Source organism: Centrocercus urophasianus, unplaced genomic scaffold (genome assembly GCF_019232065.1).
Source record: "Centrocercus urophasianus isolate 14NV4802_14NV808 unplaced genomic scaffold, USGS_Curo_1.0 seq_10, whole genome shotgun sequence".
In the NCBI taxonomy this organism is placed as follows: Eukaryota; Metazoa; Chordata; class Aves; order Galliformes; family Phasianidae; genus Centrocercus; species Centrocercus urophasianus.
The window spans coordinates 29,313,127-29,328,405 of record NW_024884142.1 but is presented as its reverse complement, the minus strand read 5'-3'; the positions used below and the strand labels follow the sequence as shown (position 1 = coordinate 29,328,405).

The 15,279-nt window shown below is 37.6% G+C and overlaps 1 protein-coding gene across 1 annotated transcript in view; it reads left to right on the top strand.

Annotated features, from left to right (window-relative positions):
- MDN1 (midasin AAA ATPase 1) overlaps window positions 1-15,279 on the top strand; it is a 94,045-nt gene that overhangs the window by 37,484 nt on the left and 41,282 nt on the right. The window contains exons 37-55 of the mRNA XM_042824606.1: window positions 214-336; window positions 1,332-1,529; window positions 1,621-1,728; window positions 2,902-3,090; window positions 3,399-3,488; window positions 3,596-3,856; window positions 4,004-4,274; window positions 5,037-5,196; window positions 5,426-5,542; window positions 6,686-6,894; window positions 7,560-7,705; window positions 8,786-8,988; window positions 9,966-10,186; window positions 10,890-11,003; window positions 11,812-11,944; window positions 13,074-13,183; window positions 13,607-13,740; window positions 14,499-14,659; window positions 14,989-15,109. Coding sequence (XP_042680540.1) covers window positions 214-336; window positions 1,332-1,529; window positions 1,621-1,728; window positions 2,902-3,090; window positions 3,399-3,488; window positions 3,596-3,856; window positions 4,004-4,274; window positions 5,037-5,196; window positions 5,426-5,542; window positions 6,686-6,894; window positions 7,560-7,705; window positions 8,786-8,988; window positions 9,966-10,186; window positions 10,890-11,003; window positions 11,812-11,944; window positions 13,074-13,183; window positions 13,607-13,740; window positions 14,499-14,659; window positions 14,989-15,109 — 3,069 coding nt within the window. The remainder of the gene's footprint in view (window positions 1-213; window positions 337-1,331; window positions 1,530-1,620; window positions 1,729-2,901; window positions 3,091-3,398; window positions 3,489-3,595; window positions 3,857-4,003; window positions 4,275-5,036; window positions 5,197-5,425; window positions 5,543-6,685; window positions 6,895-7,559; window positions 7,706-8,785; window positions 8,989-9,965; window positions 10,187-10,889; window positions 11,004-11,811; window positions 11,945-13,073; window positions 13,184-13,606; window positions 13,741-14,498; window positions 14,660-14,988; window positions 15,110-15,279) is intronic.

Below are 15,279 nucleotides of genomic sequence, written 5' to 3'. Positions count from 1 at the left end.
GAAAGCACCTTTAGGGCTTTTTATTTTTCCTTTTTTTGTTATTGCTTTGTTCTTTTGTTCCAGTTTATTTTGTTTTTGTTAAATACAATAGCTTTCAGCATCTTGCAGTTACTAATCTGTTATTAGTTTTTTCTCACATTTAATGAGTGTTTAAAGAGGAGGTGAAGCTGACTGAACTTCTGTATTTTTTTTTGCTATTCTGTATTTTCAAAGGATGTGACAGACTTGTTTGGGACAGACTTGCCTGTTGAGGGTGGTAGGGGAGGAGAATTTGCCTGGCGTGATGGACCACTATTAGCTGCATTAAAGGCTGGACACTGGATTGTGTTAGATGAGGTAAGTTTTGAGTACAAATGAAGTATTTGGGAAGAGCAGACATGATGATTTTTGGCATGTGGCATATATTTTGGCATGTAGGATCTTCAGAAACGTACGAGGTTTAGTGACTGACAGATTTTTTGCTCAATTGCGGTCATTTTCATTTTGTGCACAGTTGAGGATGTTCTCTCCACTTAGATTAAACTCCCTCTAAGAGTCTCTCTATCCATTGGATAGAGGAAGTGTAAAAGATCAGCTCTGACCTATAGTAGGCAAGATGAGGATTGTGTCTTCACCTAACTCACTGCAGAAAACCAAGGTTTTTACTTTTTTTTTGAGGGAGGAAAGTGTCAACACAAATTTTGGGACACGTGCTCTCTTATGGTTCTATTTCATTGAAATAAAAGGCCTTTTTTGGGATTAATAGACTGTAGTGGCTACTGATGGAGATCAAGAAAGGATTCATTTTACCGGTATAAAGTGTGGTGTTGCCATAGGTTTCTTTGTATACCAAATAACAAGCGCTTTCTAACGTAGGCATACACAGAGCTCACATCTTTTTGAAAGTATGAGTTCTAATTATTGACAAGTGCAAAATCTTAACTTTTTGTTTGCATGCCTTTTTTTCTTGTTGCAAAGAATGCCACCTTAATTAACCTTAAAATTTAAGTATCCCAGGCAGTCAGAATGAGAGAAAGAGAGACTTCGGGTGTCAGAAATCTTTCTTCTGAACTTACGTTCATATTCCTTGAAAATACAGATCTTATGATGGGGATTTGTTTTGTTGTCATCATGAATATCTAATCACAGTAATAATAACAAATGTAAATAAGATAAAGTTTTACTTGTAAGTTGCTGCAGTGTAATAACAGTCTAGCTGGAGGTAATAACATAGTGTAACACTGGAACAGCAAGGAAATTGAATTTATCTTCAGTGTATTGCATGCAGTTAATTAGGTCACACAAATGTGTTTTGTGGAGCATTAATATTGTATCCTTATTTCTTTCCTCAGTTGAATCTGGCTTCTCAGTCTGTGTTAGAGGGGCTAAATGCATGCTTCGACCACAGAGCAGAGATTTACGTTCCTGAATTGGGAATGAATTTTCACGTGCAACATACAAAGACCAAGATTTTTGGATGCCAGAATCCATACAAACAAGGAGGTGGAAGAAAGGGTCTGCCCAGGTCCTTTCTTAACAGATTTACACAGGCAAGCATATTTATTTGATGTAAACTATGTCATGATCCTTTCTTGTAGTTGTATGGCTACATCAACACACTGCATGTTCTTTATTATATAGGTGTATGTTGATCCACTATCAGCAGCAGATATGGAGTTTATTGGGAACACACTGTTTCCTGCCATCGACAAGAGTATTATTTCTAAAATGGTTGCTTTCAATAACAAGGTAAGTAGATCTTTTGTTTGTGCAGAAGTAGGTATAAAGCTGTAACGTTTTTAAAAAAAAAAAAAAAAAAGAAAAAAAAAAGTTGACTGTTATGTTTCCCAGCATCTCTGTAGGGAATGGTGGAAAGAGTGTGGATGAAAGAAAAATGGAAACATATGCAGAGGAAAGTGAAGAACACCAGTAAATACCATGTGAATTCTTTTAGCATCACAGTCAGACACATGATAACTTGTATGGGGACTGAGAAAGCATTTATTTTTCACAGAAGATAAAATATATATATATTGCTAATAATATGCATGATATTAAATATGTTTTTAAAATATTTTGAGATTTTAAAAGTGATTATGGTTTGATATCTTGATGAAGTAAGCTGAGAAGGAAGGTTTTCTGCACACATGGGTTACTCTTAAAGCGCAAACAAAATGAGCTGTATCTTCAGTAAGAACTGCAATGTATACTCATTTCTAATTTGAATTTCTAATCTGGTTTTTATTATGTGCTGCTATTTGAGTGGTAGGATCAAGTGAAAGTAGCTCTTGACCTTCTCAGAAGTAGCAGCTTTGAAGGATGTGCAGCATTCTTCTGAAAACCTGATAAAGGAAAATCTTTGCTGGTAGGGTGTGTCTATGACAGGAGATACAGAGAAGCTCAGATCTAAAACTGTGCTAGTTTGAAAGATGTTCAGTGAGCATTAATTACAAGGCATCAGCTTACTAGCTATTTTTTTTTGGCTTAGATGCTGCCATTTTGTTTGAAGTGTAGTATTTAAAATTCACAGCAAGAAGTTTTTCATCATCATGCTTCTGAAATTGCATTCAATTTTCATCTCATGAAACAAAAAAGCGTAATAACGTTAAGAGAAAGGAACATTCTGTGGTCCTAGATAAAAATACTTATTGGCAACATCTTACTGGGTGTTCATTTAGAAAATACAAGAGGGGGGAAAAATGTTTAGCTGTGAATAGCATGATGAAGAACTAGTAGATGAGAGACTAATTAAATCAAGCTTTAGTTCCTGACATCTTCGTAAGTCAATACAGCTTGTTCTCTCCTGTTGTCTGTTATGTACAGGGTGCCAAAAGCAGTAGATCAGTTGAAATTCTTTTTTTTTTTTTTTTTTTTTTTTTAATATTTGGAATAAAATATTATTTGTATTGCTGCTTTTTCCAGATTGACAAAGAGGTAATGGCTGAAAAAAAGTGGGGACAGAAAGGAGGACCATGGGAGTTCAACTTACGTGATCTTTTTCGCTGGTGTCAGCTGATGCTTGTTGATCAGTCACCAGGATGCTATGATCCAGGCCAGCATGTATTTTTGGTATATGGAGAAAGAATGAGAACCAGGGAGGACAAAGAAATGGTGAGCTGTGTTCAAACTGTGAGACTGAAATCACTTATCAAGCGTGTTTCTCTTTTGTTGAAGTACTTGTAAGCAATGTTTCTCTTTAAGTTGCAGGAAAGTGGGGTTAGTCAGGGAGTTGCTTCTGGCAGCTCACGCTTACTTTAATTGTTCCTGTGCTTAGAATTAAAAGATACTTGTGACTAATCTGTATTACTTGCTATCACACTGCTGTGAAGCTGAGAAAGAAAGCTAATTAAGATTCAAGTCTTTAGAACAGTGGATAAATTAAGCCTGATTAACCTCATCTACTGTTTCAAATGTTTCAGGTTGTATCTACATTTAGAGACATTTTTGGCCAGGAGGCTTATGTGTATACAGGAACAAGAGATTTTCACATCACTCCATATAACATTCAGGTGAGCTCTTGACGAGGTTTTGGGAGTGGTGAGAGAAGGAAGCACTTTGTACACCTGAGCACACGTTTTCCTCTGAGTACTCACCCACGTGTCTCTCATCCTTTTAGATTGGTTATTCAGTTCTTTCTCGTGGCAACTATATTCCTCGTCCTGGCAGAAATCTGTCACTTCTCCATCATTCACTGCAGTCCCTTGAGTCCATAATGAAATGTGTGCACATGAGCTGGATGGTAATCCTGGTGGGCCCTGCAGCTGTTGGCAAAACCAGTCTTGTTGAGCTGCTGGCCCATCTGACTGGCCATCGACTGAAAATCATGGCAATGAACAGTGCAATGGATACAACTGAACTCTTGGGTGGATTTGAGCAGGTAAATAGTGTTTTGGTAGTAAGGCAGTGTTTCTGCTTCCTACCTAGCTGTGGCCAGTCCACTGCGATCTTAGTGTTTAACCACCAAGTGGAGTCTTAGGCGCCGTGGTCTTCTGGGTGAACTAACTCTGTAATGGCATATTTGCAGGTTGATATTAATAGACCGTGGCTGCACCTGTTGGAAAAAGTGGAGAATGTTGTGAGTGCATTAGTAAGGGACAGTCTGCTCCTGACAGAAATTTGTGCAGATGATGCTGAACTTGTGCTGCGTGCTTGGAGCAATTTCATCCTGAATTGCAAGCCCAAATCTCTGGGTGAAGGAGGAAGAAGTGTTACAGCTGAATTAGTGAGCAAACTGGAGGGAATACTTGTACTTACCCAGCGACTGAACAACAAAATAAGTTCTTACTCAAAGGCAGGTATGTGTGGTGATTTGAGGGAAGTCTGTTTCTCTGAAGAAAATGACAAAGATGTGGATCTGGAGTGAAAGTTTGAGAAGGCTATGTAGGATTTTTTTTATTTTTTTTTGTAAGTCTTGTTCATGCTGTTGTTTATACTACTTGTATAACAGCCCAGCTTCTGAAATAGTTGGATTAGTGATGGTTAATGGGTTGGGGGGTGCTTATTTTTTTGTGTGTAGTATTATCTGGTAGTGATTATTACTCCAAACTGAAATTGTACTACTAAAACTAAACATATGATGCAGTACAATTCATATCTTATGTTCCCAAGTTGGGAATTTGGATTTTTTTCTTGTATTTGATCTCTGAAGCATTAAGTAGATGAGCTTTACAAACTTCAGCAGTCTAATGTGTAGACTGACTTTTTTTTTTAATTATTTTTTTTATTTTTTTTGTAAGGCTGTTGATTTTTAAGCATTGCCTAACATATGGAATTATTATCTTCAAACTTTATATAACTGAGGAGAAGGTTTAGAATAAGGTATCTGACTAGTTTATATTTATCTATACTTGCAAAAGCCTTGTATCCTCATGGATTTTCCCCATGGGATATTTACTTGCAGAGTCAGACTTTGCTGTTATGCTTTCTACCTTTTGGACATGCATGGATGTTTATTAGCAGATTTTTCTTGTACAGGAAATTTTCTTGTACAAGATTTTCTTGTACAGGAAATTACATCAGTAATACAGGTCTTGATGTTATATATGCTTCTTTTTCAGAGTTTGCTCTTCTGATAGAAGAGTTCCGTCGTTTAAAGCTGCAGCAGGTCCAAGCTGCTGACTCTAACAGCCTTGGCACTTTTGAGTGGGTGGATGGGATGCTGGTTCAGGCCCTGCAGTGTGGTGACTGGTTGTTGATGGACAACGTTAACTTTTGCAAGTAAGAGATTTTAGTGAACGTGTTTCCTTGAGTAAATTTCTTGACCTTCCAATTGTACTTACCATCTCAGTGAATGTGTTTACAACTGAACAATTTTGCATTTCGTAGTTGTATATGGAAGCAGTAATTTTCATTCCCTGGAAGAATCTTCATCTTCCTTCTTAAACTGCTTCATAGTTGATGCTTTTCAAGTTACCTTATAACCACATAAGCATTCTTTTGAATGTAGCCCCTCTGTGCTGGACCGCCTGAATGCTTTACTTGAGCCAGGAGGCGTTCTTACCATGAGTGAGAGAGGTGTGATAGATGGCACAATTCCTACAATAGCTCCTCATCCAAACTTCAGGTACTTTGTTTTTCTGCTTTATTTTTTTGCTCTTTTTTTTTTTTTTTCCTCTGCATAAAATAGCTTTAAGAAGACAATTATCGGCTGTGATGCGGTGTTCTGGTATTTTGAATGCTACTCCTGTTTCAGTGTACTGCAGTGTCACTGTCTGCCTGGCAAGGAAAAACACTGCGTAGAATTAAACATAGGTTGTACAGCTTAGGAGGTTTGGCTTCATGTTCCTGTTTCCATACAGACTTAAATTGGAAAATTCATAGCAGGATACTCATGTCTTGATGTCTTTTTTTTTTTTTTTTTTTTTTTTCTCCTAATTTAGTATTTCAGCACTTCCCTATCTCACTGTAATGGTACAGGGTACATATATTAAAGATAGTGATGTATTCAGTTATGTTGGTAATAAAAGCTGGTATGTGGACGTGCTGATCTTTTTTTCATCATTTCCAGAACTTCTGAGTTCATGCTTCCTGCTGTGACAGAACTTTACCAAAAAAACAAAAAAACCCACCACAAACAGCAACAACAATAACAAAATCAAACCAACCGAACAGAAACAAAGCAATCAAATTGTCTATCTTTATTCTATTCTGAAGTAGTCTCTGTGAGAGATGTGAAGAGAACATACAGAATACTCTGTGTGATTCCTACCTTTCTTCAATTTGTAGAAGGAATATAGGAACTGCTAGGCTCTGGTTCCTCTTGAATTGGAAACAAGAGCTTTGACTTTTCACAGTTCTTTTTGCTGCATTGTATCTCAGATTTTTCTTTTTCCCCTCCTTGTTTTTCGGAGTTGTTTGCTGATAGTATGTGCATGTTGGCTATTTTGATTATTAAATAGTACCAATTTATATGAAGCTATTGCTAAGAATTTTAAGTCTTTTCTGTAGCTTAGAGGCCTTGTTAACTTTTTTTTTAAGTAGGCAAATGTTAAACTTAGCGGAGAGCTAAGAAAAAAATCATGCAATATCTCTAATTTCAAATTATGATTATACATATCTCCTATTTAAATTCAGTGTGTGTGTCTGGCTTTCTAGATATAAGCATTTTCATTTCTATGGAGATGAATTTACTTTATGGAATATGAGATTTGGTGGCTTCAGAGTGATATTTTATAGCCCGAAGTTACATCTTATGAATATTCAACAGGCTTTTCCTTTCCATGGATCCTGTTCATGGGGAAATATCCCGAGCTATGCGGAATCGTGGGATTGAAATTTACATTTCTGGGGAAAATGATGGAAATGGATTAGACAATCTGGATTTAAAATTACTGCTGCATGGTTTGGGCTTAGTGGGAGATAGCATCTGTGATGCACTTCTGGCTGTGCATTCAGAAACCAAGACATCAATACCAGGTAAGAAATGTCCGTTCAGTATTTTGCTGACACCAACTTGAGCTCCTTACATGTATTTGTACTAACTCTTCAACATTACACAATACAATAATCAAGTTTTAATGTCCAGATATAAACAAAGGCATAAAAGTATTATCAGGCATTTGTTTTGTTTTTTTTTTTGGTGGGGTGGTAATTGATTTATTTTAGGTTTTTTGCTGTTTTTTTTTTTTTTTATTATTATTTTCAGGAATGGAAGTCTGCCCAAATCATTTAATAAATACATGAAATTGGGACTGAGTGTACTTCGTTAGGAGACATCAGATACTGGCATGATATGTATATTTGTCTGTTACTGGAAGGAGGGCAATATATTCGAGGTGAAAATCAGCAAAATGGAGAGTTTGCACAAGGCCCATTCACATTGCTCTTGTAAGCTAGAAGGCAGTTAAATTTCGTTCACCACCTCAGCTACTCGATGTTTTATTCTGAGTTGGTCACTTGGTAATTTAGTCTAGTCAGATTTTTCTTAACCTTGGGAAGAACCCATTCAAATCTGAGGGCCTAATAGGATGTGTACAGTTGGATCATACTCAGGGGCTACAAAAATGGAGATTGTTCCCCAGAGTTAAAGGGTTGACAATTGCTAAATGTTCTTCTTATTTTAAATGCTGTGTATCTTTCAGGTTCTGTGCCATCTTTGTCACCTTTGCTCCAGGCTGCTGTGTTAATTGTGCAGCAGATGCAAAGAGGCCTTGGATTAGTGAAGTCTTTTTACAGAGCCTGTTGGGAAGTTTATGGCCGCTCACAACAGTTGCAGAGCAACCAAAAGGTAAAAGTCTTGTATTTGAAGGTTCTTCTTGCATTGTCTAGATAGGAAATGGAGGATCTCAAAGACTAGTTCTGAGAAATATATTTTGTTTAAGTGCCTGAGCAAGGTATTGACGAATTTAATGCTTTTGAAAAGATGAGCCAGGCAATTTTTAAACATGCTGTCAGGTGTCTGTTAGGTGATTAATAAGCTTGATTAAGTGTCATTGGAATACTTTCTATATTTCTTAGATACTTAAGATTTTTTTTTTTTTAGCTCTAGTGTAAGCAGTAGTACAGTTCTACATGTAACAGACCCATTGCAACTCCAGAAGTAGTTTTTTTGTTGTTGAAGGGTAAAGGACAGTGAGTTTCAGCTGTTGCTTATCCATTCATTACATGTTTGATGATACTAAGCTGAGTGACATGGTCAACATGTTGGAGAAAAGCAGTGCCTTTCAAAGGGACCTTGACATGCTTGAGAGGAGACTGTACAGTGGCCTTCCACTACCTAAAGAGGGTCTATAGGAAAGATGGGAGTGACATTCTATTAGGAAGTGTAGTTATAGGACGAAGGATAATGGCTTTTAAACTAAAAGAGGGTAGGTGTAGAGTAGACCAGTAAAGAAATTATTCCAATATCCTCACTGCCCTTATAGGTTGCCTACAGGAATTGTATGTTCCCCAAGGCTAGGTTGAATGGGACCCTGGGCAACCTGATCTAGAGGAAGATGTCTCTTGGAAGAAGTGGAGGATTAGGACTACATAATTGTTAAGGTTCTTTCCAGCTCAAACCATTCTACAATTCTGATTCTAACAGAAGTCAGATGAGAGTTGTATGTTCTTATTTGAGATATTCTACAGAGGATAAATACATTTGGTTTGTTGGCCATTTTGTAATCCATGACTCACTCTTTTTGCAATGTTAAAATGTTACGATATTTCATCATGTATATTATGGTGTTTATAGATCATTTGGTTTATAAGATTTGGTAATAGATGCATGTTATTTAGAACTCCTGCCAATAGTGTACTCAAATGCGTATTTCAATATCATTCTAAACTGTTTTTGTTTTTCTGGTTTGTTCTTCTTGTTTTTTAGCTTGTGCTAGAATTAGTTATGAAGCACGTTTCTTCTCTGGCTTCTCATGAAATCTGGGGTGACTCTCTGCTTGCAATGGGATTGTGGCCTGACTCCCTACCTACGGGTCTGTTTACAGCTGAAGACTCGCTTCTTTCAACAGTACGGAGTGATGGACAGGTCCTAATACACTGTTTGAATAGATTAAACCTTAAAAACTGCAGGTAGGCAAGAGCCTTTTTTTTAACAGAATAAATGAGTAAAAAAAAAACAGAATAAATGAGTAAAAAAAGATTTGTGAGTAATGTTACTGATGTGATTGTCACCAGTCTTTTACCCTGAGCGAATTGTATGGGCAGAGTGCTGGTCATGCTGCCACTGAAATTCCTGTTTACAAGCTTAATTTGTGTTTTTATTCTTCAGTCCAAAATGTTTGCACTGTTCCATCTTTCAATTTTCAACAAGAACGTTTTACTCATTCTGTGTTAAGTTAGGAGGTAGGCATTTAGCAGAAAATGTGCATGTGAACACTGGAACTGCTCAGTTCCCTTGTGAGATGAAAGAAGTTTTTAATTAGTTGTAAATATATTAATGATCCGTTGTGTTTCTCACTTTCATCCAAACAATTCTTCGTCAGGTGTTGCAGATTCAATAACTTCATGTGAAAGAACGATGCTCTTCCTTCAACAGAACTGTATGCTAGTGGTGTCACATACAGCAGCCATGCAACAGAGCTCATTTAATGATTTCTTGTACCTTGTAGCAATTCTTCTCACAGCAGTGGTGCAAAATCTGCCTGCCTATCTGCTTTGCTTAGTGACTCATCCAGTGGGCAGGTACTGTGACAGAACAAGCTTCTGGAGTTTAATGTAACAACACGCTGGTGTTTTTATCAGTGCAATTCCTCCTGTCTTTTTGTATCTTATTTTAATGTGTCATTCTGGTGCGTAGATGAAATTACAAAACGTTGCATGTATTCACTCCTGACGTTTAACATAAATTTTTGGTAATAAAGAGTCTGTAAGTAGTAGATACCTCTAACTGATTTGGAAAGTTGGAAAATGGCTTTGGAAGTAAGTAAAGAAAAGAGATGATTTCATTGCTACCTTCTTCCCTAAAGACATGGTGACTAACTTGACTTGCAAAGTGGCTCTGGTAGTTTGAGCCGTTGATGGCTGATCTTCACTTTTTTGTGTTTCAGGACATTACCACTGACTCTGCAAGATCTGCAGAAAATCATGCAGTCCACCCATCCTGAGAATCTCAGATTCAGTGCTGTTGAGATAGATGCAGACTGGGTGGATGAAAAGGAAGTCCTCCAGGCTTCAGTGAAGTTATTCATAGAGAAGGCAACCAATCAAGATTGGACACTGAGAGTTAAATGGCTTAATTTCTTAGCCAAAAATCTACCACAAGTGCTTGGTATGTAATCATTCAACTTTCCTTTTTGTCTCCAGGCTGATTTATTGTATTTTCACAAATCTTAAATCTTCCATGAAAACATCCAGAGCTTTCAAATGGTGTGGAATCAGATCATTTGAACCATGAACTGGTTTTCAGCTGCCCACTCCTAGGTCAAGGATATTGAAGCTCCATGGAGAAAGAGAAACAGGTTGTGCATATTGGAGACAGAAGGAGTTTTGGGGCTACAAGTATTGCCTTTGTTATTGGAGTATGCAAGTAACTTGTGCTGCTTCTGAGCTACAGTTGCTTTTGGATACCTCTTGGCTTATATAAGCAAATGTGACTTTTCTTCATGTATTTATTGGTAGTAACAGTAAATTACCTTCTATTTATTTGTTGTTAAAATACAAGTCTAATCGCTAGGCTAGAAAGTTAAGGAACTGCAGAACTGAGGTTTCATGCAACTATGTTGCCTGAATATTCAGGGTAGCAGCTGAGATAAGGTCTTCATTGCTTGATTATGTTAATTGCATTAAATTTATGGAGAAGTTGTACAGACATTAGTTATTTAGACTAATCTTAAGGCCTGTTGGAGTAACCAGCATTTGTTGAGAGTTCATGCACAGAGGGGATTCAGACTGTTTGTGCTGGCTCGATTGAAGATATTTATTAATTTGTACTAAACACTTTCCTTTTAACATGCATATTCCCTCACCTACAGATTCAGTACGGATTCAGTTGGAAGCAGGTGCTGCAGCCCTTGGCAGTTTCTATGCCAGTCCCCTCTCATCTGGAATCAGTAACATGATCAAGTTGCTTCAGCCTACTATGACAGGTACTTTTGAAATCATATTGATAAAAGAAATTTGTGCTTCCTTTATTTGTTCTTTCAACACACAACAATGCTTCTTAGAGGTGTGTGTAGCAAAACAGGTTAAATTGTAACTGTACATTACTCTTGTTGGGAAAAGAGACAAGAATAAAGCCATTCTTGCTGTTGAGAACTGCAAATATACAATTAAATGTATTCATCTGATGCAAATTAGATATGAACGCTATGAATGTGAATCCAGACACTGTATCTTGTGACCCAGATCCTGCAGCTCCAATTTAGAAAGTAATAATGTTGTTAAGAGTGTTGCATATATCTACTGCCTATCGGACTGAACTTTTGAGGCCTCCTGTTTTTTCCTAGCATTTATTGTGTTGGCCTATGCAAAACCATCTGAAAACTGCAGTTTTCCTTCCGTATTTTATGGCAACCTCAGGTCTGCAGATTCCTTTCAAAGCTTGTTAGATCTGTGAAAGATATATAAAGTGGGACTGGACCCTTTATCAGTGATCCTAGGTATTTTGCATGGGCCGTGAAAGGAGAAGGAATTGGACTTGAGTTTCCAGGCTGTCTTTTTGGGTTTTCTGACCACTCATGAATTTGGTTTCTCTGTTTTGTTTTATAGAACCTGTAGTCAGCGTAGTGCTTCTCTGTTTTTGTGTCTGGAGTGAGGGAGCTTAAGACTCTGCCTCTGTCATAGGATTCCATCTTTCTTTCTGTAATGATTTTGTAGAGACAATGATTAGCAGAAGTCTTTTTCACCCTGTAATCATTTCTCTCTTGTTCTCTCTTGTCTTTTCTGCCTTTCCAGATGAACATGTGATGCCTCTGGACCCAAGATGGAATGTGCAGTTTTTGGATATCATTAGAAATTCAATTAACTTTGATACAGAAACAGAACACACAGATCAGCTTCTCATCCTTTTGAAGTCTATAGCAAACCGGTGCGTTCCAAAATTAAAAAAAAAAAAAAAAAAAAAAAAAAAACCTGTAAAGACTGCACAGTGCCTTTGATCAGTGCTTTTATGGACAGTTTTAGTATCTTCCAGATATGTTTTCAGGTTTCAGTAGAAGTGATCTAAATTACATGGCAGACATTTCGTTCTTTGTTTCTGCTTCCTGTAGCTGCAGATTGTGAACAGTCATTTGGTACAGGAGAGTAGAGCTCCCACATTCCTTGTAGATTGGATTACTTCTAGGATAATCCAGAAACATGGGATAAAGCATAGAAGGTGAGAATCACAGAATTGTAGGGGTTGGAAGGGACCTCCAGAGATCATCGAGTCCAACCCCCCTGCCAAAGCAGGTTCCCTACAGCAGGTCGCACAGGTAGGCATCCAGGCAGGTCTTGAACATCTCCAGAGAAGGAGACTCCACCACCTCCCTGGGCAGCCTGTTCCAGTGCTCCGTCACCTCACTGTAAAGAAGTTCTTGCGCACATTTGTGCGGAACTTCCTATGCTGCAGTTTCCAGCCGTTTCCCCTCGTCCTGTCTCCACTCACCACTGAAAACAGTCTGGCCTCGCCATTCTGCCCCCCACACCTTAGATATTTATAGACCTGGATCAGGTCCCCTCTCAATCTTCTCTTCTCGAGGCTGAACAGACCCAGTTCACTCAGCCTTTCTTCATAGGAGAGATGCTCCAGGCCCTTCGCCATCTTTGTAGGAAGCAGCACTTTGAGATCTCTGGCGTAAAACTTAAGTTTTATGGCCCTACTTTTGGATTTGGACCAGTTTTCGTAATAAGAAGAAAAAGTTCTGATAAACAAATTCACAATATAAGAAAGCAACTGCTAACATATCTTACAAATGGTTGTGTTGCATCTGGTTAGCACTGGCAAAGGAAACAACAGTGGGAATTTGGGAATCTTTCTTGCGAAGTGTGCTTTTGTAGAAACCATATTTGGGCAACTAGTTATGCTACACTAGAATGCTTTTCGTAATACTGTGAAATATCAAAATCGCTTTGTAGTTCAGTATAATAGCTCATATATATATATATATGTATATAAAATAAGGCAGAGGCTTTAAGTTAACAGTACTGGATTTCTAATAACTTTATTTCTAATTCAGGGCAATATTGTTTCTTGACCGAGAAAAAAGGAGCTACACTGAAAAGAATTTAATTATCAGCAAGAAGCCAAGAACTAGTGCCTTAAGAATGTCTCTAGATTTCCACAAAGGTAGTTTGATTTTTTCACTGTTTCTTTTGGTTCTGTGTCCAATTAGAAATACAATTAATTTGGCTTGTTTTTAAATAAATATGACATGTCCCTCTTTCAAGTGGGATGTTTAATCCTAATACAAAGGGGAAGCATTTAGTAATGAAGTTCATGTGTTGTGCTGAAGCAACTGGTCAATGTTTCTATTGTGGATTTTTGCTACATTGGATGCATAGTGATAATAGGAAGTTATGTAAATAGTAAAGGGTTGCTTTTGCTTCTTTGATTCTTAGATCTTTTCCAGTTGTTTTTGTTTTGTTCTGTTTTCCCACAGAGAACAGTGATTCCCACAGTGATTTTTACAGTCAACTCTTGTCATTTTACATGGATGGAATATTCAGTCTTTTTTTTTCTTTTTTTCCCCGCCTCTTCCCCAAACTTTAGATCCAGGAAGCTACAATTCTCTTCCTCATGCAGTTGTGGTCAACCTTGCTGCTTTCTTTGAACTCTGGGATGTGTTTACACTTCACTGGGTGACATCTACTCAGGTGGCCTTAAGTGATGATGATATGCATGATGTGAGTAGACATTTCGTAGTATGTTTACAGAAGCAGTGTGCAATTAGACTGCAGAATGCCTTTTACTTTCAGGAACTGTGGTGCTAGTGCTTTAGTTGGCATTCAGAATATGCCTGACACAAGGCACATGTTCACATGGTACTCTTACTTGTTTCTGTATTTGTGGTCTGTCTTCTCAGTTCTTTTATGTAAAATGTGGATTTTCACCCTGCACATACTTTGTATGGGAATTATCATTTATAAATGTACGCAGCTGGGATATAGCTATCTGTTTCTGAACTTTATAACCTAGTCTTCTGTGCTTGCTTACAATAGTCTCATTTGTACCAAAGAAGTATCTGTTTCCCCACCCAGTGATGGCAGAGGGAGTATCTACATCCAGCTCACATGCAGCTGCCTAGACTTGCGCAGCTGACCTGGACAGCAGACTGTACAGCTCACAGGAGTGGTTCACTTCTCACTCTCCCTTTTCGTACCACAAAGATAGTTTAATTAAAATCTAACAACAACATTTTAGACTTGGTCCAGGAATTACTTATTTTTCATTTGGGTGGTTCCAACTGCCAGCGAAGCAATGCAGTATTTTTAGCAGACATACACTCGTGTGCTGGTTGTATGCTACCAGGTATAATAAAGCATTGCAGGATTCTGAAGTTAATGGAAGCAGCAGTGTTTCCTGATTTTTCTCTTGAGTGAATTACAAAGTATTCTGTAACGTGCTCAGGAATAAGAAAACTGTAATCTTTTTGGCTTGTTAGATTTTATACTGCTTGCTGTGGCGTGATCGGTTCTGGGCAGTCTCTGACACTCTGACAGTGGATTCGCCAGGGTTATCGGTTCTATCGTTGCATTGGCACTGGGTTATGAAACATCTGATTGACAGAATTCCTCAGATGCTTATTGGATCAGACCAGCACAAGTGAGTGGCTTTGATCTGTATTTGTGTTAAATAATTGTCTAAGTTTGTGTAAATTACCCCTTATACTATTTACTATCACTAGTTAGCATTGTTTGCCTTTATGTCTAAGTTGCATTCTATTACTAATGTAAGTACAATCTATTAAAATTTTGAAATTTCTTAGCATTAGGCTTCTGCTTGGCTGTATGATCTTGAAGTTTTATTCATTTTCTTTACGTTAAGGAGAAGGATAAGAGAGAGGACTTTCTTTTATGATGCATCCTTTTTTTTTTTTTTCCTCAACCGTCTGAGTTAACTATTGATTTTTTTGTGTGTGTCTTCCTTCCAAGAGTTTCCAAAGAAATTCAGTCTGTTTCACAGCAACTCCAGAACTGCTTAGCCAATCCTGCTGGTACTTCTGCCAACATGAAGCTTTTACAGAAGTCTCTAGGAAGACCTCTTCCTTTCAAGGTACGGGTACTTCATTTGCAAAAGATTTGGATTTCCACCAATGTCAAAATATACTTTCATATAATCATAAATGTTTGCAACATTTTCTTTTCATGCCAGCATAAATAAATAAATTTGGAGTTGCTAGACTGATTAAAAGGGCAATTTGAATATGAGTTAATACACATCTA